Source organism: Telmatherina bonti (assembly GCF_933228915.1).
Source record: "Telmatherina bonti genome assembly, chromosome: 11".
NCBI lineage: Eukaryota > Metazoa > Chordata > Actinopteri > Atheriniformes > Telmatherinidae > Telmatherina > Telmatherina bonti.
Genome location: NC_136629.1, coordinates 22,382,529 through 22,407,015, shown reverse-complemented (window position 1 = coordinate 22,407,015; position 24,487 = coordinate 22,382,529). Strand labels below are relative to the sequence as shown.

The 24,487-nt window shown below is 38.7% G+C and overlaps 1 protein-coding gene across 2 annotated transcripts; it reads left to right on the top strand.

Moving 5' to 3' along the window:
* Positions 1 to 1,064: 1,064 nt before the first annotated feature.
* Positions 1,065 to 23,725, top strand: golga4 (golgin A4). Of its 2 annotated transcripts, XM_079249057.1 has the most exons (25): positions 1,065 to 1,253; positions 2,405 to 2,482; positions 4,134 to 4,235; positions 7,115 to 7,183; positions 7,276 to 7,602; positions 7,714 to 7,761; positions 7,879 to 7,935; positions 8,027 to 8,125; positions 9,128 to 9,269; positions 9,421 to 9,611; positions 10,834 to 10,917; positions 11,071 to 11,218; positions 11,308 to 11,486; positions 11,696 to 11,794; positions 11,897 to 12,052; positions 12,486 to 16,234; positions 16,374 to 16,495; positions 17,677 to 17,807; positions 18,235 to 18,321; positions 19,762 to 19,791; positions 19,927 to 19,995; positions 20,368 to 20,443; positions 21,989 to 22,086; positions 22,899 to 22,985; positions 23,070 to 23,725. In XM_079249057.1, exons 1-25 carry the CDS (start codon positions 1,176 to 1,178, stop codon positions 23,082 to 23,084), a joined length of 6,321 nt encoding a protein of 2,106 aa, XP_079105183.1. In that variant the 5' UTR covers positions 1,065 to 1,175; the 3' UTR covers positions 23,085 to 23,725. The 2 variants fall into 2 exon arrangements, with proteins under 2 accessions (XP_079105183.1, XP_079105184.1); XM_079249058.1 differs by lacking the exon at positions 4,134 to 4,235.
* Positions 23,726 to 24,487: the final 762 nt, after the last annotated feature.

Below are 24,487 nucleotides of genomic sequence, written 5' to 3'. Positions count from 1 at the left end.
TGTATAGACATGTCTATGGGAGAACTGAAAGCATTTCAAATATTCTTTGGTGAATTTCATTTTTATCGATCAAAAATATCAATACAATACTCCACTGTTAAATTATACTTCTCAGTTGAAAGACTACCGACTACTGCGGCTCAGTAACATACTGGTGCCGTACCACAGTAGAGGTCATCTGCTTCTTATGGTACAAGCCTCTGTGTTCAGTTCAACAGCTTTTCACAGGAAAAACTGGCACAGGTTCTGATGTAGCAGCAAAAAGACATTAATTACCATAGAGGGAGCTGCTAAGTTGGCAACCATGTGAAGCACTGCAGCTTTCTCCTCTGACAATGACTTTTAAGGATCCACAGAGCAAATACAGTTTATAGAAAAAAAAATAAGAGTCATAATAAATTGTAGAATAAGAATGTGTCCTTCTTCTCTGAGAGCATAAATTAATAACTAATTAAATTACTAATTAAATAAATGAATAAATACGTGCATTGCAAACTTTGAGCACAAAAAGACAATTTCTAGTGTAATTAGTTTGTTGTAATTTTTTACAAAGGTAAAGATACTTTAACAGTGCCCTCTTCTGTCTAATTAATGCTTTTGTATGAACATACAGTACTCATATTTTTCTGTGCACATTTGTTACACATATAATTTTCAAAAAATGATTGATGAATTTTAAATTGTAAGAAAGCTTGTATTAAAGTGCTTTAATGTTCACTAAAACAGCAGCTCCTAGGCAACTTTTATAATGATTAAATAATCAAAATCAAAGAAAAAGATCATTTTAATTTGGAGAATTGAATATGAAATACACTTATTAAAATAATCTGAAAATCTAAATGAAAGAAATTGAACTTGTAATTATATGATTGATATAAATTGATGTTGACAAAAAGAAAGAAATCAACAGGACCGTGTAGGAATCGCTGTAATACTTCTACTACTCCAAGAGGTGGCGCTCTAGCTAACTGAGCCCTACTGGCCCTTTAACTCTGACGTCCCAGATTTCCTCCACGTTGGCCGCACATGCGCAGAGAGCTCTGCCACCTGCTAGAAATCTGAAGCGAACAAGGAAGTCTGGCCCTGAGGATTGAATGTTATAACAAAAACATAATACATCACTGACGTATAGTCGACATCTGTTGTCCAGTTGTTAGCTGCGTCGCTGTGACAAGATGTTTAAAAAACTGAAGCAAAAGATAAACGAGGAACAGTCACCGCAGAGGAGTGCGCAGTCTTCTCAGCAGGCCCAGGTTTGTTGCTGTGCTGTTCAGAGCTAACTGAGCTAACATCTGTTTACATGGGAGAGGTGTCATACTTGAAAACTGGCTGTCGTGTCACTGAATTATAGTTAATACTCTAAAAATATTGCATATTGATAGCAACCTCGGCTTTCGTCTTTTCCTTAGTTAATATGTGTGTTAGCTCATTTGCAGTCTTATAATGAGTAGTGCTATGCTAAAGTATGTTATTAACTTGCTCGTGCTGGTGAGATTAAAAACCTTTTAATATGTAACTCGTTGTCCCGCTCAGAAAGACAGAAAGTTGAAAATTCTATATTCGTCACATTAAAAAAATTGGACGTCTTTGCGTTATGTAGGTTACTCCTTTACTTTCACAAATCCCGTGTGTGCCAAGCACTTGATTGCTTTTTTTTTTTTTTTTTTTTTTTTTTTAAATCACTTTTCTTTTCCCATAAGTTGATTTTCTGCTAATAATCAACCAGCTTATAGCACAGCAAATGCAAGCAACAACAACACAACTGGACAAAACACGGCAGCGTTTTACCGTCGACGCTATGAGACTTAAGTCTGGCCTCATTTGTTGCCGTAGGCTCATACGGCCAAACTAATCCTATGATTTTGTCATTTTTACTTTTCTGTTTGACAAATTCACAGCAGAAATGTCAGATCATCTGGAAATTGACTGCTTGTCGTCATTTTGTTATATTAAAACATATTTAAAGCCGGTTTTGGTTTCTTCCATCAATAAGCATTTTTTAAGATAATTGTATTGTCATATTTGACCTGTAATATTGAGAGTATTTTCTATAAAGATTCTTACACTCATGTCATGTGCTACTATTTGTCCTTGTCTAGTCATATCAATTGCACAACTTATTCACATGTTTGTCCTACAAGCATCCTACACATACTCAGCAGTGTTATGAAAATTTGAAACCACATTGCTGATAAAATAAAGAGTAGATATAAAGTAGTCTAGCACTAAGAGACATCTTTTGTTCAGTAAATATTTTGATATTTCTATGGTATAGATTTGTGAGTTTTGCTGTAAAAGAAAAATAAACTTTTAGTCAGTCTTGGATTGCTATTATTTGTCACTGTTACTAATGCATTTTTTTGTAATAACAGCATTTGTAAGTCTCATTCATCTATTTTGTCAGATTGGCGGTGGAGACAGACGAAGCAGCCAAACTCCTCCTCTTCATCACGATGGTATATCTTCTCCGAGTGACAGAGAGGTGAGCAGGGTGCCAGCCTGTGATGGGTATATCTACGTGTACGGTATTGATACTCTATGAGCACATGTGCTGAGGCTGCAGCTTGCACTGTCTCTCCCCAGCTTACATCCCAGCTTTTTATTTACAGGAATGTTTGTCACTCCTCAAAAACAAAAACAGAAAAAAAAAAATCTGTCGTGTTTACCTTATACTCCCCCTAACACACCAAGACCTTCTGATTACAGTGGCAAGCAATGATAGATTTTTAAATGGAGATATTAAAGAGTGAAAGCCAGTTATGACTTTGTCCTCACTTTAATATAGATAATAATGAGTAGCATATATATCTTTCTGGATTCCAAAGGATATTATTTTGCAAGTTCTTAATAGTTTCATGCAAACTTATATACAGAGTAACATTGTGCTCTTTAGTGTTCAGGACTTTGATTACATTATATTTTACATTTTCCTATGATTTACTTGCATAGGCTTTAACACAGTTTGTGGTTACTGTTGTCAAGTGGCTTTTTGTAAGAAGCTTTGTAACAGGAAAGAAATGAAAGTGTATGAGATCCCATTTTTTATGGTATGTGTTATACATACACCATATGGTATGGTACTTTACCATAGCAACACTTTACTAAACTGATTCAGATCATCTGGCTTTTGACAGTTGAATGAGAGAAATGTAGCTTATTTAGTATAAAAAGAACATCAAGGCCAACATACAATAGTTCTTATACTTTAGCATATTCAGCCAGTTTTGTAAAAACAATATAAACATTTGTTAAGCAGATTATTTAACTTAAATCCATGCATTATATAGTCATAATGCACTTTGCGGAGTGTTCTAGATTAGTCATGCATTATAACCCTGTAATGCATGTTGCCTTGTTGTTTAATCCTTACATAAATTATTGGTCCTCGTGTTTTTTTTGGGTGGTCTTTGTTTCCAGTAACCAGTTATTTTGCCCTGGTGGATATGAGTAATATTATGCAAGAGTTTTTTTTTGTCTCTTTTGTTTTTATTTATTATTTGTTACAGGTAATGCATTTCTTTTAGAATTTGAATTGGGGGGATTACAGTCTTGGCGGTTTGATCTTAAGCTAAATATTTTCTTTAAAACTCTGTCATGACACTGTCTTTAAATTTTAAGTGAGTATGTCAAGCTGGAATAGTGACTGCTCTATCAGTCAGGTTTTTCTACCACATTTTCTCCTACATCTTTTGTAAGCACCGATGTGTTACCGCAGGCTCATGTGTCCTCACATTAGAAGCTTCTGATGGCATTGCAGCATTTTTTTCATCTCACAAATCCGTAACACTTTGACATCTCTAAGAGCATTTTTTCAATCATTGGAAGCAGATTTGGGTACATTTTGATTAGATTATAGACTGCTTGCAGAGTTGTCAAACTGTTATCCATGACATTAATGTTGACTGAGTGTTTCACTTTTCAGCTTTTCATATTATTCTTTCAATTCATGTAGTGTATATCCCTCTGTCTTGCTATCTTCTTTCTCTTTTCCATCCATCCCAGCCTCCTCTGAACAGGCGGGGTAGACACTCCCTTCAGCGCTACTTCACACTCATGGTGTTGTTTTTCTCATTGCTCTCTGTGTTCCTCTCCTTTCCCCACCTTTCGTCCCGTTACTGCACTGACGGCGTCAGATGCTGGCCGGGATGATAGCAGAGCCCGCTTTTCTCTCTGAGTATACTATCTTTGCTCTGGACCATTCAATACGACCCAAAACGGCCCAGGTAGCCAGTGTGGTGAGTTTGTCCTCACTTCCTGCCTCTTCCTCCTCTTCTTTCTCCTCCTGTCCCGTTCCCTCCTCCTGTCTTCTGAGCCTTTGGGGAATCGGTAGAGGACTGTGGCCCGAGTAGGGACAGCTTGTTCCCTGCTCTCTGTCTCCTGTTTGTTTTGGATTTAGCAACAAGAAGGCATCTCATATGTAGGTTAACCTTGCATCTTGAGGGAGATGTGGTTTACATTGTGGGATAGAAGCTTCTCTGCTTTCTGCCCTATGTTGGTTTATTGTCCCACCTTTCAGTTATCATGGTATGTCAAAGAATTCAATTTTACCCTTTTGTCTTTAGGAGCCTTAGTTGCCTGCCTTTTAGACTCTTTACACCCTGTTATGTTGCCTGATGGCGGTTGCCCCCTTCTTCCTACAAGTCTGTCTATTTGGAGAGTTGATATTTTCTGTGTAGGTGGCTATAAAGAAGTTAAAGTGTCACATTAAGTATTACTCCTCCAAGTAAACAAACAAACAAACCAGAACTTATACAGATTCCCTTGTGGAGCTAAAAAGTACTAGATAATGTGTACATACTGCTTATGGAGACTACTAAAAGACTGGAGACACTAACATTGGCAGCAATCTAAATGCCATTATGTATCCAACAAAAAACACATTTCATGCTTCATGAAATTAACCGTTAGATACTAAACTTAAGAGAAATTGATCAATCTTACTTAACCCCACGTCTTTATAAAGTGAGTTCAAAGTTTGAACACTCATTCAAAAAGAATGAGTAGTGGTGTCTAATATTTTGTAGTGGATTTATACTATGTCTAAGATTAATTTAATATAATGCCTGTTTATGGGAAAAAAAGGATTTTATAGAATCAAACCACTGATCCTTAAGACTGTTCGTGAGGTTCAGAAACTGCCTGTGATTGGCCATTAGTGCTTGCTGATGATATTAAAGACTTGCCTGTAAAGACAATGTTAAGTTTGTTAAAATTTCAAGCTGCGTCTCTGAACTGTGTGAACATGCATTTTAATGTGTGCATTTTAAACAGCTCTTGCAAAAAGCTTGTTGTCAGTTCAATCAGGGTGGAGGACAGTGTAGTTGTATAGTTACGGCACTGTTTAGTTTTCATCAAACAGGTCTGTCCATGTTGACTTTAGCCTGTTAGACAGCAGAGCCTGTCATGGACTCAGATTTATGGAGATTTTTGTCAGAAAGTATAAGCTAAAGATTTTATGGTTTCAGCAAGTTGCTGTTTAAATGAGATGTTTGTGAACAAGAGGTGGTTTAACACTTTTCTATGGCTGATGATAGAACACAATGTTATCTGTAAATCTGTGTTGTTAGTCTGATTGATTATCTTTTGTTAGCTTTGATGCACATTTCGAAATAAGAATGGACATACATGAAAATAATATGATCATTTAACAAATACCATCTCTGCTGTCTCTTAAATATTTCAAGATAAAAAATTGATTAAGCTGCATAAGACTTGACAGGTCAGCCGCAGAGCATTTATATTTTGCCTGATGTACTTTGAGCTTTAAGGTGAGAACTTATATGAAGTAATAGTCTGCATAAAGCATACAATTTATGGTGTACACAGTCTGGAGAATGTTGATATACTGCAGTGACAAAAGAAATGGGAATCACAGTCATATCTCTGAATAACCTACAAACACCTTAAATCATCTGTGTCTTTGCCATGTACCAGTAACATTATGTCTTCACATAATGTTGATGTCTCAATCTCATGATAAAATTCCCATCAAGCAGTTTCATTAAAGTTGCTTTTGTTCCTTCCTGCCCTTATTTTTTAAAACGCTTTATTTTAGATGTATAATTTTGGCTTGCTAGCTATGCTTGTCTGTTAGTTTGTATTAGCAACAACTGTCTTCACAGGGTTTTGAATTCAGTTTTACTTTTGATTTTGGATTCTCCTTTGTTTATGTGTACTTGGATGTGCATTGTTTGAGCTTGTGCTACAGAAATAGTGGTGGTCAAGTCTTGGTTCACTGTTTGTACACTGTTCCACACTGCTTTCCTGTGATTCATGGTCACATTTTTATTATAAGCAAAAGTGGACAGGCAAAAGTAACAAACATTTTAACATGAGAATGCATCAGATCAATAAGTGAAGTAAAAGAAATATATTCTCTATTTTAAGTAAAAGACTTTTCTTTTTTTTTTTTGTTTTGTTTTGGGATTTGAAGCCTCTTCTCAGAACAATCTAGAAGAATTTTTCTTGATGCCAAAGTGTTTTTCATTGTGTCACCAAAATACATTTTTGTAATGATGGAAATCTGATTTTTTTTCCAACAGATTAATATTTGGCTTGTTTGAATATCTGTTAGCCTCTAAAAGAAGATGAGAATGAACAAAAAAAAATAAGTGACTGATTTGCCAAAAAATCCAGAAAAAGGAGTAATTCGGAGCTGGACAAGGGAGGAGAAGATTCGCTCACTCTGTATCTGCTGCTAACAACACATCTAAACCAACAAGGCTGCTAAATGTTTGCCTACTTTTATTATACCTTTGTGCTCTCGTAATACAGCTGCAAATGGCACCGACAAGCGTCTTTAATACAATTACCGCTCTCCTACTTGACGTTAACTGTCTGTTTGTTCTGACCTCATGGCTGCTCTGTAGAGTAATGTTTTAACCCCTTTTTGTTATTGTACAGTAGAGATGCCTTCTTTTATGTATTTAACCCCTCTGTTTTTCCAAGTTGCATGAGGGTACCCATTGCCCCTGCATTGCTCCCAGCAATACTAATATTGCTCCCTCCAGAGTAATCAGGGAGAGCCACGCTGGGTGTGGATGACTAACTGGCCCCCAGGACAAGTTCATTGGCATAACTCTTCCTTCTCTCATAGTGTGGTTTTACTCTGCAGAGTGCCTCCAAAGGACCTGCGAGGTCTCCAAGTGGAAGCATCAATGGGGACGGAAGTGCTTCTCCTCATGTATGTTTAATACATCCTCTCTCCTCTTTAGTTTTTTTGTGTTATACACTTTACTGTTACACACTCATTAATATGTTTGAAAATCACAACAGAGAGAGGAGTCGCAGTCGTTTGCTCAGAAACTACAGCTGAAAGTTCCTTCAATGGAGTCGCTGATTCGTGGTGGCGCCAGTCGAGCAGAAAATCTGTTCCGCTCTCCGTCTAAAGAAAATCTGGTCCGGAGCCCATCACGTGACTCCTTGACACCATTGGGAGAAAATGAGTCCCCAGGTGCCCCAGTGTATGATCCACCTTCAGATATTGAGAGTGAAGCTGAAGAACCACCTGGAAGTGCAGAGTCCCTGTCTAAAGAGCAGTTGTTGCATCGACTCCTGCAGGTAGAGAGGAGCCTGGGGAAGTACAGAGGAAAATATTCAGAGGTGAGAGACTGCAGAAAGTGGCTCCCGAGATTTCCAAAATGCTTAGTGAATATGACACGGTGATGCATATGGGTAACTGTTACTTCTTGCGTCTGTTTCTTGGCCATGCAGCTGGTTACTGCATACCGAACAGTACAGAGAGAAAAAGAGAAAACTCAGGTAATTTTAACTGAACTTATAAAATGTGATGTCAGTCAACATTTCTTTTTTTTTTCTGGTGGTTTGTCATAAAAATGTTTTTTGATCTAATCTCATGTTCGTTTTTGTTCTACCCAGGCCATCCTCAGTCAGAGCCAAGACAAAGCTCTCCGCAGGATAGGGGAGCTTCGGGAGGTATGACTGTGTTATAAATACAGGTTAATATCTGTTTTTCTAAACAAAAGTTGTAAATGTCAGCAATCTTTTTTTTTTTTATTATTTCTAGGAGCTCCAAATGGACCAGCAGGCAAAGAAACACCTACAAGATGAATTTGATGCAGCGCTGGAAGAGAAAGACCAGATGATCACTGTCCTCCAAACACAAGTCAGTAAGCTGGTAGTATGTGGATGGTGACTTTTATCAAGCAAGTTTAGTTTGACTTGATGTGCAGAAAAAGGGCATTCATGATTACTATCCAAATCATTAGAATTTATGAATATATACATTTTTTTTCCACAAAGCAGTTAGCCTCTATTATAGTGAAGAGAAAAGCATTGTCTATACATCATGTGGAAAAAGAGAGCTCTAAGGTTTTATATAACAGTTGTGCATTTTTTCATGTGACCTTTTTCAGGTTGCATGACCCAGTTTCAGCCTAACTTTAGCCGTCAGAGTAGATAACTTCACGTTACATTAATGTACAGTGGATTTCATGGTCAACTTTGTGGCTTCTAGGTTGCCAGATCCTGTGTCTGTAAAATAAACTTGAATCATCATTGCTGGGCCGTCCAGTCCTTGAAATCTTGGCTGAAGTCTTGAATGATTTTCAATTGTAAAAAGTCTGACTCCAAATGTTTTAAAAAAATTTTTTAGTCCATCCAGTATGCAGTACTGGGAATCTCAACTGGGTGAGCAGGTGTCTTATTGGAGGCTGAAGGTCTTTAATCCGACTACCAGCCTGTGGTCTGTTGCTCCATGTCCTCCGTCTTTCTTTGTCCATACTTGATTAAAGACACTACACAAATGTTTCTTACTTTTATTTTGAAAAAAGAAAAAGCCCCAAACTAATAATGCACTTTGATTTGTTGTTGTTGTTGTTTTTAAAGCCCTGGTGGGGACAGTATGGTTTTAAATTATTTTCTGATACAATAAACATTACAGTTAATTGAAAAAAAAGGTATATTTCATGTCTTAAAACTGTAATCACAACCAAAGATAATACTCCATAGGTCAAAATGGCAAAATAATTTATTGTAATTTGACATAATTAATGAATTAATGAAAAATTGTCAATAAATTTAAATATTGAAAGTTGAGCTTGCACAATGTGAACATAATGCAAGTCATCAACTAAAATAAATTAACGTTTTATTCTCTCTTACAAAGGTTGCTTTGTTGAAGAAACGAGTGAAGGGAGGCTCTGATGGCTCACTGCCTCCTGAAGGCGAGTCTCAGGTGCCTGAAGATTCTGCTTCTGCGATGCAGAGTCCATCTAAGGAGCAAACACTTGGACCAGAGGTTGCTGAGGGTGAGCAGACTTTTTATATATTTTGTAAAGATATGTTTTTATATCTGTGGTGGTTATGGTGTAAACTCAGTCAATTCAAAGATGCTTTTTGTATAACGTTCAGCTTTTTATTTGAGGGATCTTAAGCCATGCATTTTATTTGTCTGGGCAGGAGAGGGCAACAGTGATCCAACCAGACTTATGGAGGCTCTACAGAAAAGGGTGAAAAGGCAAGAAAACCTGCTGCAGAAATGCAAAGAAATGATGCGCACGCACAAGGAGCGGAGTTCACAGCTGAGCAGTGAAAATGAAACTCTGCAGGAGCAGCTGCAGGAGAGGCTGCAGGAGCTGGAAAAGATGAAGGTGGCCGAACTTTATCTGTGAATGTACTAGAATGAGATTGTTACTGGAATATTAGAATTTAAGTTCAGCAAAACTTTACAGTTTGGGAAATGTCTTCTTCTTTAAGAAACAAAAACACTCCAGATATTTCTATATGTATAACCAGTACTGCCAGGAATTTAATGTTGCAGTAAACTGTAGTTATGAAGAGGTTTTATTATTACTGAGCTGCTCTGAATTGCTGAACTGTGTGTTTAGGGTAATTAATGTTGTGCTGTAAAATGTCTGCCAGACCCTCTACGGTCCACTGATAATATGACTCCATTATCTGTGTGACACAGTGGATTACTGTGGTTCTTACAGTCCAAACATCCAAATTCTCTGGCCAAGCTCCAGAGTGAGGGTTCGTGTCCTGTCAGCTTGACATGACTAAACCTTTGTTTTCATTGAATCGAAAATATTTTGTTTCATCGGTATTTTTAAATTTGTGTTGCTTGTCCTTCGCTGTTCTGATGTTTTAGAACATTTGATGACAAATACTAGCTGCTGCAAAGACACAGGCTCATCTGTGTTGATTACTTTTAGTTGCTAGTGTTTTTTTCCCCTCTTCTGTTGAATCTGGACTCTGTGTGAGAATAAGGACAAATCTAGGTAAGCAGAGGTTAAAAGGCATGAAGTCCTTTGAAGCAGGATAGTGACATCCTGCAACCTTCCTCAGACAAGTATCTCATAAAACCAACCACCTGTCTTCAGTTTAAGCTTTTCTTAAATGTGCCACTGACTTGCCTGACAGAACATAATGTGCAGCTCTCTATTTTCTCACAGTGACATTGCATAACAGTACATATTTATCCCTTGTAAATCAATTTAATTCAGTGTTTTATAGATGCTCTGTTCTTTACTCACACATGAATGAAATGGCTAAAAAAAATACAGTCATTCCAGCATTTTCTGTGTAATAACCACTTGTTAAAGTTTTGTACCACAGAGGCGTCGCTACTACATGTAGCTGCTGTGATACAGGGCTACATTTGTTGTGAAATTTGGGTGAATTTGTTGGTTCAGATGGGCTTCTAAACTCTGGTTTTTGGTTTTAGCATTATGTATCCTGGGAGGTACCAGAAACATCTAATTTTGGAGTTGTGTGACAGGAACATACACAAAATATGAATCAAAATGTCCCAAATTATTAGGGAATTCTATGTAACATTTTCTTTGTCTTTGAAATGTTTTATATTCAAAGGAGCTGCATACAACAGAAAAGACCAAGCTGATCACTCAGCTCCGTGATGCCAAGAACCACATTGAACAGCTTGAGCAGGACAAGGTGGGCGAGGAGGGTCTTCATCATGTATTGATTAAAACTTCAGCAACTTTTCTTTTGGTTCAGTCTGAATTTACTGATAAACTTAACTATTAAAATACTTTTTTTCCCCTCTCGTTGATGCTGTTTGTTATGATGTTTGTTTGTTTGTTTTAGGGCATGGTTATTGCTGAGACCAAACGGCAGATGCACGAGACTCTGGAAATGAAAGAAGAGGAGATTGCACAGCTGCGCTCCAGACTCCAGCAGGCTACTGCCCAGAAAGAGGAATTACAGGAACAAAAGGAAAAAGCTGAGAAATCAGGTGACCACAATTCTAATTAAAACTTGTTTGGAAAAATAAAAATCTTTTTGTGATTATAGTCATGTGTTCTGTTTGTTTATGCCCCTTAGCTTTTGAAGAGCTTGAACGGGCTTTGGGTGTTGCTCAAAGGGCAGAAGAGGCCAAAAAGCAGCTGCAGGTTCAGCTGGAAGAGCAAATGAAAGAAGTTGAGAGGGTCAGTGAGGAAGAGAGGAGGAGTCTTCAGCAGGAACTCACGAGAGTCAAGCAGGAAGTCGTCACCATCATGAAGGTTGGAAAGTTCATTCTGCTCACTTAATTCAGGATTCTGAACAACAGCTGAAGTCTTGACATCACACACAGCAAACTGCTGATATTGTTGTCTGTTTACCATCACTACGTTGGGAAGTGCAAGGTGGATATGTTTGGGGAAAGTTTTCATGCACCGTGGTGCCACATGTTACATTCAGCTTGTAATGTTTCATATTTTTTTATTGTTAGAAATCATCAGAGGAAAATGTGGCTCATTTGGAGAAACTTCACAGTGAGGCTTTGGCTGCTAAAGAAGAGGAAGTAAAAGACAGAATCAGCAAAGCAGTGGTAGGTGCTAAGTTATTCCTATCGCACATCACCATAGCATTATCAAGTATATATTTATTTTTTAAATGACATTTTTCTTATTTTAATGCTCATGCTGCTTAGGAGCAATGCAGAGAGGAGTTTGTCCAACTATCTAAGGAGCGAGAGCAACAGGCCAGTTTGGCTCTGGAGGATGTAGAGCTGCAGAAAACAGCAATAAGGGCAGAGGCCGACAACATGGTTAAAGAGATCCAGCTGGAGCTGGAGACTGCAAGAACTGTGAGCCTTTCTTGTTTATTAAAATTATATCAGCAAAAAAAGCTGCATAATTTGATAAACTAGTTAACTGTTGACTGAACACTTTGAGGGTTATAATATATTTCTTAAGTGAAATAAAGAGCTGTTTGTATTTCCTAAAGTATGCATTTGTATATTTTATCACAGGGTTATCTGGAAAAATTCAGAATACATTTATTAATATGTTGATGTAATTCTAATGTTACAAAAAAGAGAATCAACAATGCCGTAATCACGTATGAAGTTTATTTCCATATATATTTTTCTATTCCTGTGCATATTTAAAAACTCCAGTGGAAAATATTTTCACAATTTTTTAAATTTATTTTTATAGCAGTCTCTCTTTCTTTTTTTTTTTTCCTTTTTTTTTTTTTTTTAAAATACATCTATCTAATGTTCTTTCTTGTGATTGCAGAGGATATTGGAGCTGGAGAGCTCTGTGGACAATATTTCACAAGATGAATCCAGTCTGTCTCATGAACTTTCCAGTCAACTGGACGAGCTGAAGAATAAACATAAAGAGCAAATCGCTGCATTAGAAGAAAAGCATCAGGAGCAGCTGGAAAAGCACAGGGATACTCTAACCCAGGAGCTAAAAGAAAAACACAGAGTTGAAATGGAAAACCTTCTGAAAGATAAAGAGTTGCAGTTCCAAGCTCATGTCGAAGACATGAACCAGAAGACTTTTGAGAAACTGGATGCAAAGCAAGCAGAGTTGGAAGCTCTTTCTGCTGAACTTTCTGAGGTGGTGAAGAGTAAGCAGCTTCTGGAAGAGAAGCTGTTTGAAGCTGAAGATGCTTCAAGGGTAGCGCAACAGGAACACGAGAAAAAGTTTCAGGATCAAGTGTCCGAGCACAGCGCTGAGCTTGCAAAGATCCAACAAGAGCATGAAAAGTCATTTGGAAGTATCGAGGAAACTCTAAAAGGGGAACTTAATCAAATGAAGATTATTTTGAAGGAAAAGGAAAGAGAGATTGAACAGCTGCTCCTGAAAGAAAAAACACTACAAGAAGAATCAAATTCCACTGCACAAAAATTAGAAGTCAAGATTAAGGAATTTGAGGAGCTGCAGCACAGTTTATCACAAGCCCAGCAAGAAAATGGGAGCCTAAAGGAATCTAATGCAGAGTTAAATAAGATCTCAGATATTCTCGATCAGTGCAAGATGAATTTGGCAGATTTGACGCATCAGTTGGAAGTAGCAAAGAATGAATGTCAGCAAAAAGAGAAATCACTTCAAGAAGTACAGCAACAATTACAAGAGACCCAAAATGAGCTTGGAGAAAAAGAGAAGTCATATGCAGCAGAAATGAAAACAAATCTGGATGAACAAACACGCCTTAAGAAACAGCTGGATGATGAAAAAACTGCCCATGAGACGAAACTGAAAAACACTAAAGCTGAGATGGAAGCTAAGCTGAAAACACAAGAAACAAAGATGGAGAAGTTTAAACAGAAAGCCAAAGAAATGCAGGAGAACTTTAAGAAAAAGCTTCAGCAGAATGAAGAAAACATGAAGAAAGAACTTGCAAAGAAGGAGGCGGAGCTTCAGAAGAAAGAGCAGCAAGTTCAAGAGAAAATTGTGGAGATGGCTCAGAAAAGTTCCCAAGGCCTTAGTAGTGCCGTGTCAGAACTCCAGGCCAACCACAAGGATGAACTGGAGAAGCTGCATGCTGCCCATAAGCATGAGGTTGAAAATCTGGAACATCGCTGGCAGGAGAAGATGGCACAGCAGGAGGAAGAACTGATGGAGAAACATTCACTCGTACTGCAGGAGAAGGGTCAAGAGCTGGAAGAAGTGTGTGTGCAGCTTACCCAAAGCAGAGCAGAAAATGAACAGGTACTGAACGAATCAAAGAATCTAAAGGAAGACCTGGCAATCCGGGAAACCACTGTGCAGAAGCTGCAAGAAGAACTTAATGTAGCAGCGGTTAAGCTTGAAAGTTTTTCCCAGGGTGAAGCGTTGCTAAAAGAACAAATGGAGTCAGCAGAGAGGAACCTCAACCAGGCTCTAAATGAGAGAAACACCCTCCAAGACAAGCTGACGACAGCAGAGGAAGAAAACAGGGAGATGGTGACAAGTTTGACCGATAAACTAAAAGAAACAGAACAGCAGCTTCAAGCACTGGAAAGTTCTAGGTGTAGAGAAACTGGGGACTTGCAGAGTAAATTTGAGCAGACTTCCATTCAGCTGCAAGCGAAGGAGGCAGAATTCCAGCAGCAACTAATCATGATCATCAACAAAATGGACCTTTACTGTAAGGAGGTTCAGTCCAAAGTAGAGTGTGCCTCCAACGACCTCCAGCAGCGAGTTGAATGTCGAGTGAAAGAGCTGAACGATAGACTGTTGTCTAGTCAGAAAAACGTAGGACATCTCAAAAACGCTGTCCTCACTAAAGTAGGTCGAATTTGCACTTTAGAGGAGAATCTTCGCCAGCACGCGGAGGACAATAAGAATCTATGCATTTCATTAGAACAGACAACCGCTCAGGTAAACGCTCACATGGAGCGGATTGAAGCCTTAACACTAGAGAGGGAGAACCGTTCTCAGTCCGTCAGCGAGCAAGTACGGAAAACTGAGGAGCTGAGTGAAGCAAACAGAATTATATCAGAAAATCTGAAAACAAACGAGCAGCACATCACAGAGCTGGAAAGCATTGTTACTGACTTGAAAAATCAGCTTGCAAGTAGCATAAAAGAGAAGGAGGAAGCCATAAATCATCTGAAGCAGCAGTACGAAGAGCAGAGACAACAAGCTGCTGCTCAGATGAAGGACACCATGGAGAGATTAGAGCAGGAGAGGAAATCGGCTTCGGAGCAGGCAGATGTGCTCAGGAACAGCTTGTCTGAGAATGAAAGCAAGGCCCAGACAAAGTTCACCCAGGATGACAACACTATTAAGTCTCTACAGACAAGGCTTGAAAAGTTGGAGCAAGAAATCTCTGACAAGAACGAAGCCCTGCAAAGGCTGGAGACAAGTATTGACAATCAGTCCATCAGCAAGTCTGAGATGGACCAGGTGCTGAGTGAAAAAGAGCAGAAAGTCCACGACCTTGCTTCGGAGCTGGAGAGGTGCATCAATCGACTCGGTGAGCTTCAGGATCAGTTAGCCTTAAAGACAAAAGAGTGTGAACAGCTGACATGTGACCTCAGACAGCAGCACAGCATCAGGGAGACTGAAAAGAAGGAGATGGTGGAGCAGCTGCAGCAGATCCAGATGCAGTGCACTCAGAATGGCAACATGGAGCAAGAGATGGCAGAAAAACTTCACCTCCTCGAGGAGGACAACCAGAAGTGCAAACACAAGCTTGAAAGTCAAAGAGAGGAGTTTGCAAGGATAAAAGAGGAGATCACCAAGAGCAAGGAGGAGAGTCTGAAGGCAGCAGAGGAGAGGTTCTCTGCAGAGAGCGCTCGGAAAGTATCAGAGCTGAAGAAGAAAGCCGAGCAGAAAATCAGTCAGATTAAAAAGCAGCTAACGGCACAGCTTGAGGAAAAAGAGCAGGCGATCGCGGCTCTTCAGAGCAGCCTGGAGGATAACAGGAGCAAAGAAACTGCAGGCATAAAGCAAATCAAAACACTAGAGGAGAAAACAAAGACATTAGAAGAAGCTCTTGCCAGACTTCAGGAGGAGCAGGAGAAAGAACTTGAGCATATTCGGAATAACGAGCGACTTGACAAAGAAAAGTCTTTAGAAGAGATGAAAATCATGTATGAAGACAAGCTGGTCTCACTTCAGAGAAACAATGAACAAGATGAGCTCAAACAAACTGAATCAGAGATGCAGGAAATTCAGACTAAACTAGAAGAGACAGAAGAGCAGAACAGAAAACTTGTTGCAGAAATAAATTGTCTAAAAGAGGAAATATGTGAGAAAGATGCCCAGCTTCTTCATCATCATCAAGTGGAGGTGAAAGTGGAATGCAGCGGCATGCAGCAAACCGCAAGTTCGATGGAAAACCACGCCCCTGTGCTAGAGGTGGATGATGATGATGATTCCTTGGCATCTCTTAAAAATAAACTGAATCAGATGAAGAATGATAAAGAGAAAATCCAAAAGGACTTCAACCGGCTACAGAAAGACATCCGATTACTGAGGAAGGAGCATGAACAAGACCTGGAGTACATAAAAAAAGAGTTGTTGGAAGAAAATGAGAAAAAGTTAAAGTAAGTTTATAATATTAGATTAGTGGTTAAAAGATCATCAAACATTTCAGTTCTACATTTATAGATATTAACAGCAGAATTTTCTGTGTAATATGTTTTACATATTTAATATATTTCCCTTTATTGCCTGCTGTAACAGACTGGAGTTGGAAGATGTGGAAATGAAGCACAACTCTGCTATCAAGCAGTTAATGAGGGAGTTCAACACGCAGATGGCTTTAAAAGAGAAGGAGCTTGATGCAGCGGTGAAGGAGGCTATTGGTGAGACAACAAAAACTCTCTTTCAAATGGAAATGAAATGTCTTTTTGTTTTTTTGTTTTTTAGCTCAGATCCTTACGTTACACTTCATTCCCCATATCAAAAAAATCTGGCTGAATATGCTTGATGCTCTTGTACAAAAAAAAAAAAATGTAACGAGAACATGGTTATTATTTTAAGTTTTTAATACTCACCTTTACTTGAGTTAGGTTTCCTGGACAGGGCGTCTAGAAGGAAAGCCATTATTAGGAAAACTACATCTGCTTTCAGTTCCACGCTTTAATGAGTGAGAACATTATGAAAAGTCAATGTAGTAAATGCAGCCTCAGATTAACAACAATGTTGCATTAAAAAGTAAGCTTAAAGACACACTATGGAACTTTGTCCAGTTTCCCAGGGATGCTCCCCCTGTCGATGGATAATTCGTCCTCCATCTTGCATCCTACCTGTGTGATGAGCTCTCTCCAGCCAGCAAAAGATAATGTTATCATGAATTTTTTTCCCCTCACTCTTTTAATCCTCTTCCGTTTCTTTGCTGAATCAGCAACGGTGCACATATAAAACAGCCAGAGTGTTTCCGTCCATTTTCTAGCGCATGAAGCAAAACTCTGCTGCAATGTCACACAGTAACCCAGATGAAAAAGTTGTGCAGTTTTTCAGCCTCTGAAACCTCCTGGGCACCAGTGGCTCCAGAAACGCATGCGATAGATGTCACTGTGTCATCAAACAAGTCCAAAACCCAGAGTTTTATGCTTAGAAAGTTACGTAATGTGTCTTTATCAAACTTCCATTGGAATTAAGAAAGTAAATTGCAGCCCAATCCTTTTCATTGGCAGCTGTAAGCTCTATAAAAGCAAAGGTTTTGACAGTTTGCAGATCTGCAGCATTTAGGTACACGTTAGGTGGAAAGACCTCAGCAGTTACTTATAAAAAAAAAAAAAAAAAGAGGCTATAAAATAACTTTTCACACAATTTATTGTCAATAATTCCCAATGAGAATGAATACTCACAGATAAAAAGCATTGGAAAATGGTTCATATTCTTCTTCCATATTTTGATCTGTACCTCTGATCTTCCTGTGCTTTTGTTTGGGGAGCAGTTTAGTGAGCTGTGATTGTTTTTGAGTGTGCTTTATTTTGAAATTCAAATTTACTGTTTTCTTTCTCCTTTTCTTTCAACACAGCCAAAGCCCAGACTGTGGAAGAGGAGCTGATCACTTGCCATCACGATGAAGCCAGTCAGCTGAAGATGGTGATTTCCCAGAAGGAGGACGATTTGCATAGAACTGTTCAGAAATATGAGCAGGTTATACAGGTATTGTAAAAGACTTAAGCCGATAACTTTTTTCCTATACGCCTGGTTTTATGGGTTTACTGCGGAAAGAGAGTTTCGCATCCACCTTAGCACTCCACAGAGGCTTCGTATTCTCGAGTGAAGTATCCCTTCACACTCGATGTGATGTGAAAGTGGACTTTTAATGTAATCTCTTTTCAAAAGTAGAGCTTAAACCATCAACCAGTCGTGCAGTAAGCATTTAGTTTTCCACCTTCCCCCTTAAATAACATTTTCATGAAGTTGTGTGTTTGAGCTCTTGTGATTGTCCCATATAATGTCCTTTTCTGTCTCAAAACTAATTTGCTTCCAAATCAAGGTGGGAAGTCTGAAACTGTCTGAAACACTTGAGTTGTACATTTGACACGACGAAAAGGAAAATGCAAAGTTGGAATTTCTTTGTTTTCAGAATCGAGAGCAAGAGATGGGAGACCGAGTGTGGCAGGTGCAGAAACAACTAGAAGAAATGCAAGCACGCTGCCAGGGCTCTTCTGAGGTAAAAATGTGTCTGACCCACTTCTATTTACAAGCTCCCAGAACATCTGCAAGAACAAAGAACAGGACAAAGTGATTTATTTAGGACATTTTAGCTTCTACAGATGAAGAAAAAGTCATTTCTACAGCCATTATTGTCTATTATATTCAGGACTGGGGGTGAGATGAATGTATAAATTTTCCGTGGTGATTCTGTTGAAGTCGTAAGTTGCTTTCCTCTGGGTGCATGAAATGGCAATGTCTGTATGAAATCCTTTTTTTTCAGTTTCCCTCTGAGATATCACTGGAGTCTGATGGAAACATTAGCAGTCATGAATGATGGCCTAATCCAGATGCTTTTGCTTTTTGTCTACACCAACAGTCTCTCCAGATCCATTTAGATACCATGTTTGAAAGTTCACCTCCAGGTTAACTGCATTAGCAGTTACTGGTTATCTGCATTTTTGGTCCTCTCTTAATTGAAAGATTCCACCAGTGCTCAGGGACTATTCACTTCCATACTTCGCTCTGATCAGAGTCTCACTTCTGTCTTGTGGCGGCGCTCCAAAGAGCTCCGGATACTGTGAGACTCTTTTGAATCACTTAGGAATGCTGTGCTCAGAAAACAGAGACAGCGAGGCAGCAGCCAGACTCAGTTCCTGTTCTCAATTATCATCCTACGAGGTGATTCTACGCCTCAGAGTTATACTACAGCAGGATTTGCATGCAATATGTACTTACTGGAATGAGGCCAGTTAGGACTCCAGGGAGACTTTTCGCGGTGTTTTAAGGCCCATGCATTGATTCCTCCACCTTGTACACATGTCCGTCCGCACACAAACACAGAGCATTATGCTGCTCTCTCTGCTGCATTTTTCCCAGGTGAGGTAATGACTTTATGTGGGGGGTTGTATGGCTTCATGCTCACGGAGGCCTTGCCTTACTTTGGGCCTCACAAAACATTTTCCACATAGTCGGTAGATCATCGTGTCTGTTGTCGTAAAGACCACGAACAAGCACTGTAAACTTGTAGCCACTTCAGTGTGCACAGGTCAACACTAGCTGTGTCTGGATGCTCCTGAGGGGTGTGTGTGTGTGTGTGTGTGTGTGTGTGTGTGTGTGTGTGTGTGTGTGTGTGTGTGTGTGTGTGTGTGTGTGTGTGTGTGTGTGTGTGTGTGTGTGTGTGTGTGTGTGTGTGTGTGTGTGTGGTTAACACCACTTTATTCTATCCTTGTAAAGTCCTCAATCCTTAAACTTTTTACTTTCAATTTTAGGAAATGTTAAATTTAAATTATAACCTGGTTTTCAAAGGTTTTTTTGTAGTAAATGCTGCACATATTTTCTGTTGTTAATACGTCAGTGAGTCAAGAAATTAGTTGGTTTTTTTTCCAATACATATGTTTTAACTACATACAGTTATTCTGTTCTAACATAAAGTATTTGCTCTTCTTTTATTATAAAGTGTACACAGATGACCTCAGAAGACCTACAGGTATGTTTATTGGTTGTGCGTTCACTGTCTCTACTATTTAGACTAGATTTTTTCTTTTTAAAAATGCCATATCCCAGTTGTGTGCACCTTGTTTGTTACTTCAGGACATTAACTTTCCATTGCTTTTGACCATAGGCTCAGCTTGCTGAGAAGACGACTTTGCTGAGCGAAGCTCGGCTGAAGGAGCAAGGGTTTATTGAGAAAGTAAGTGTCGGACCCACCGTGTCGGTTTCACTGGGAAACAGAATAAAACTGCTCTGCTGTATTCCCACAAATCCATGTCTTCCAGCAAAAGCAGCTACTGCTCTCCTGCTGCATCAACTTAATTGCAAAGCACATCTGTTTACATTTGGTTTAACCCTATAAACAATAAGTCAGCGCCTCCCACAGCTTTCTCACACACACACACACACACACACACACACACACACACACACCATCATGCGCATAAACATCCCCTGAGGATGACCAGCAAAATGTTTAAGGTTCCCTAATTGACAATTAGGCTAAATGCATAGAATGAACACACAAGGTTAAAAAATAACCTGTGCTTGGTTGTCTGTTTCTCCGCACTAGATTCACTCGCTTGAGGACAAGGTTAAATGTCTTCACCGCAACACAGTTGTAACTCACCTCGGGAGCACATTCAAAGGTAATCTCATCACCATGAATAACTTAGTTCTGCTTCTTGGTCCAGTTTTCTTTTTGAAAAGCACAAAAAAGATGACTTGCATAATGCTAAAACATTTCATTATCACAGGAAGGTGAAATATAAACTGCTTAAATGTATCAAAGATAAAAAAATTTAAAAAAAAGAAAGAAATCCAAATATATTTTACTATTACATTTGAAAGCTGTAATAATTCTCCAAACAGACCAGCATCCCTGCCTGATTGGAGGCTTGCAGGTTTAGATAAAAGCTGTGGTTATAACTTGGCTTTGTTTGAGGTTGGCGTCACACTTTGAATGCTACATGAAACTATTGTAAAAGTTGAGATGAACCTGTAAGAACTGAATGGATGTCAGTGCAGTATCCTCAAGTGCATCCTATGCCAGAAGATGGCGCATATGTGTGTTAGTGTTAGTGGCTGATGTCCTCTTAGATAGTTCCTGCTGGTGTAATGAGGAGAATCTACTGTCAGAAGGGGAGGGGTAAAGAAGCCATCTTTAACTTTAAGGGATTTTGCAGACTGCTCTTAACTTTCTTGCAACACAATTTTCTCAACTCTAGAACATTTGAATCTAATCTGCTATGTTGTGGATCTCTACGATTAAGACACTTAGTCAAGCTCTCCTCCGCTCAATGAGGGCTCTGTTTAGCCCACTACTAAAGCCACCTGGATTGGTGTTTTAGGCCACAAGGTTGTTGATAGTTGATCTAATATGTGCTGTTGTGTGACTGTTGGGATTGTAGGCTCAGTTTGAGCACAACAGGGTCAAGAGGACAAAGGGTACATGATTTATTGGTGGCATGTTAATCCATGTCAGAGATCAAGGGGTTGTTTCCTCTCCTCTCCTGGCTGTCCGATCATTTCACATGGGCAGAAAGTGAGAAGGTGTTGTTGCTTGTTAAAGAGCTGATGGGGGTGTTTCAGTGGTAGAAGCTGTAATCTAAGTGTTACCAGTCCTGTCCAAGCTGTAAACACATTTTCCCATTCATAGTTTTGAATAATAATGCTGTTATAGCTTTGGGCAGAGAATTAAAACATTGACAGATAAGCTCTTGTGGTTTTAAAGGGCTCATGCTGAGACTTGCCATTATTTCCTCTACTTACAGCCGGTGCTATATTTAAACCCTTACCTGTGCACAAGAGGCTTCTGCGTAGAGTTGCTTACAAAAACATGATGCTGGAGGTTATTTTTGTGTGTTGTTGATTTGTTTGTCAGTAGGAGTGTGTAACAGTGTGAGATCTTGTTAAACTGGAAGAGAAAACTAAACTTTTGACATACAAAAAACAAGTACAGAACAGTTTCGCACCATATCCTGCTTAGTCATAGTATTATTTATTTTGCATTTATTTTTTTAAGTTCTTTTTGTTCATTGCATCTATGTGCCATACGGTTTTAAGAAAGCAATTAACTTTGCTCAACAACATCACTGCAGTTATATTTGAGAAGAATCAAGAATGTCAATATTTTTAAAAAGTCACATTTTCATACAGTATTATTTGTATGTGGTGGATTTTGGTTGTTATAGATCCTGGAATCAACATCCCTGATGCTTTCTCAGAGCCCACTGAGATGGAGTACTTGAGGAAGGTGCTGTTCGAATACATGATGGGACGGGAAACAAAAGTATGCTTTTCTTTTTATTTATATATAAACATGTTTTATACAAGCATTTATAATTCAGTCCAAATGGTTCTTTTTTAGCTGTGGACTTTTATTTATTTATGCATAAAAATATTGATTTGTAAACAGCCCCGTTGAACACATAGCTCAAGCCATTCTTTTTTTCCTTTTTTTTTTCTTTTTCTAAAGGATGACCTCAATTTGCTAAGCTAACTATCAGCATATTTAGGACACCATATAAAAGTCAAGTTGTGTCCAGTCTTGTTTCAGTAACTAATAATGATGTCCCCTTAATTAAGCGTGCTGTTGACAGGGTCCTAAAGTCAGCGGGATTTTCCCTGCTTCTCAGTGAACAGTTGTTCTTTATGGCAACATGGCAGACCTCTGCTGTGTGGAGGATGTCCTCCGGGCTGCCTGTGAGCACATGCATCTTGCATGACGCAGATTTACCGTTTAAAGCCATGCTGGCCTTATTTAGTGTTAGTCAAGTGGTTAGCTTTCCTACACAGCAGCCCTGTTTCTGATTATCCCCTGTGCTTATTGGAAAATGCATGCTCCCTGGCAGATGGGCCTGGAGTTGATTATGGAGATAATTTTTTTTCTTTTTTTTTTTTTCTTTTTTCCAAATCTGTCTTTTGAATGATCATAATTTGATTCGGCGATACTGTCAGAGGGTAGTAACTACTGCACTGTGTTTATAAAAGTGACATTTATTTTTATGCTAATTAGTTTGATGAATGATGCTTTAAAAAAAGTTATTTTAAGACCTGCTTTTGTCAAATTGTTTGTTTTATTCTACCCCCTGCCATGTGCAGACAATGGCCAAAGTAATTACTTCCATGCTCAAGTTTCCTCCAGACCAAGTGCAGAAGGTTTTGGACAAAGAAGATTCAAAAACTATTGTAAGTTTGGAATTACCTGCTGAGAATACAGTCACTACTCACTTCTCCAGCTTTTCAATAAATTTCCTATTTTTCTCTCCACAGCCTTGGTTACGATGAGTGATTTGGGTACTTCTTGATGAAGATCTGTTGCTGCTAGCTGCTGCTGAAGGAGAAGACTGCCATGGATTATATATCAAGCCCTTCTCTATGTATCTCATATCTTTTTGTGTGTGTTTGCAGGTGTGTATGTGTATGAACACAGTCTGGGACGTAACTGTGGCTTGTGTGTGTGTGTGTGTGAAGTATATGTGAATAAATCTAAAGGTGTGAGGGAATTATAGATTTTGACATAAACCTAAATCTTCCATAATCTTGTTTTTCTCTTATGTGAAATTAAGTTTAATTTATGTTTTAGTTGAAGAAAATGGGTCTTTGGTTTTAGGTTTTATTACAGATTGGCCTGTGCAATAAATGAAATTATCACATGGACGGTCAGTTGACTTCTAGGATTCTGTGTTGTGCCGTTGTCTGAATCGCTTCCTCTGTAAAACTGTAAACGACCCTTTAACTGTGCACTCGCACCACAGTAAGATACTGGTCTCTGGACCTTGTGTGTTCAACACAGCTTTTTTATGCTTTATATTTGACACTGACAAACACCCCAAAATGCAAAAGTGTAAATTGTAAAATGAGAATTAAAGGTGTAATATAGGGCACTTAATGACTTGCTATACATTTTCAGACTAATAAATCTTATCTACAAAACAATTTTTGTCTCTCTTTCAACTTTTTATCATTCTGTTTAAAATCTAAGAGCTAATCTTATAAACATCTTTTGACACAACTTGAAACATCACAACAAATCTGGGCTTTAAAGATTGTAAGCAGTGGCTCATGCCGTCTACTTAATTATACTTTCACTTTTTAGTTCAGTCTAGCATGAATTTATGGGTCATAGATAAAAAATCTGGAAGCTAAATTGGATTTGTCCCACTTTAAGCACACTCACAAATTCGCAGCTGCCTGCAACATACCAACATTTAACATCTTGGATTTGATGGGAGACTTAAAAATGTGCAGCTTTAGCTTAAGTTTGCTTTTCAGGGTTTTGTTGTTTTAAATCCACTAAACACTGTCATGTATGCAACAGTTCTTATTGGGCCAAGGATTGACTTTTACTCAAGTTAGGTCAAATTTAATGTCAAAACCTGATGTCCCCCAATTGGGTGACTTTGAGAAAAGATCTTGCTAAAATGGTCATATTGTAGACCTTACCTGAACCTCACTAAAATTACCCTTATTTTGCTCGGCTTCATTGAATCAGAGTTGTAGAGATGATGTTGACATACATAGGCTATATTTTGATAAGAGGTTTACAGCTAAGGCTGAAGCTTCTGCACTGTGTGCTATTTTAATTTATTCTTCAACACTAACAGTGATATTTGCATATCTTGTGAAATCCCAGGATCATTCCCTAAAAATAGGTTCAGGCTCAAAAGGACTAAGGAAGGCACATTAAG

Excerpts from the sequence above, each read along its gene's own strand:
- golga4 (XM_079249057.1), top strand. The coding sequence starts at position 1,176 with ATGTTTAAAAAACTGAAGCAAAAGATAAACGAGGAACAGTCACCGCAG. Across the intron at positions 7,762-7,878 it reads GAGAAAAAGAGAAAACTCAG|GCCATCCTCAGTCAGAGCCA; the intron begins GTAATTTTAACT and ends TGTTCTACCCAG. Across the intron at positions 10,918-11,070 it reads AACAGCTTGAGCAGGACAAG|GGCATGGTTATTGCTGAGAC; the intron begins GTGGGCGAGGAG and ends TGTTTGTTTTAG.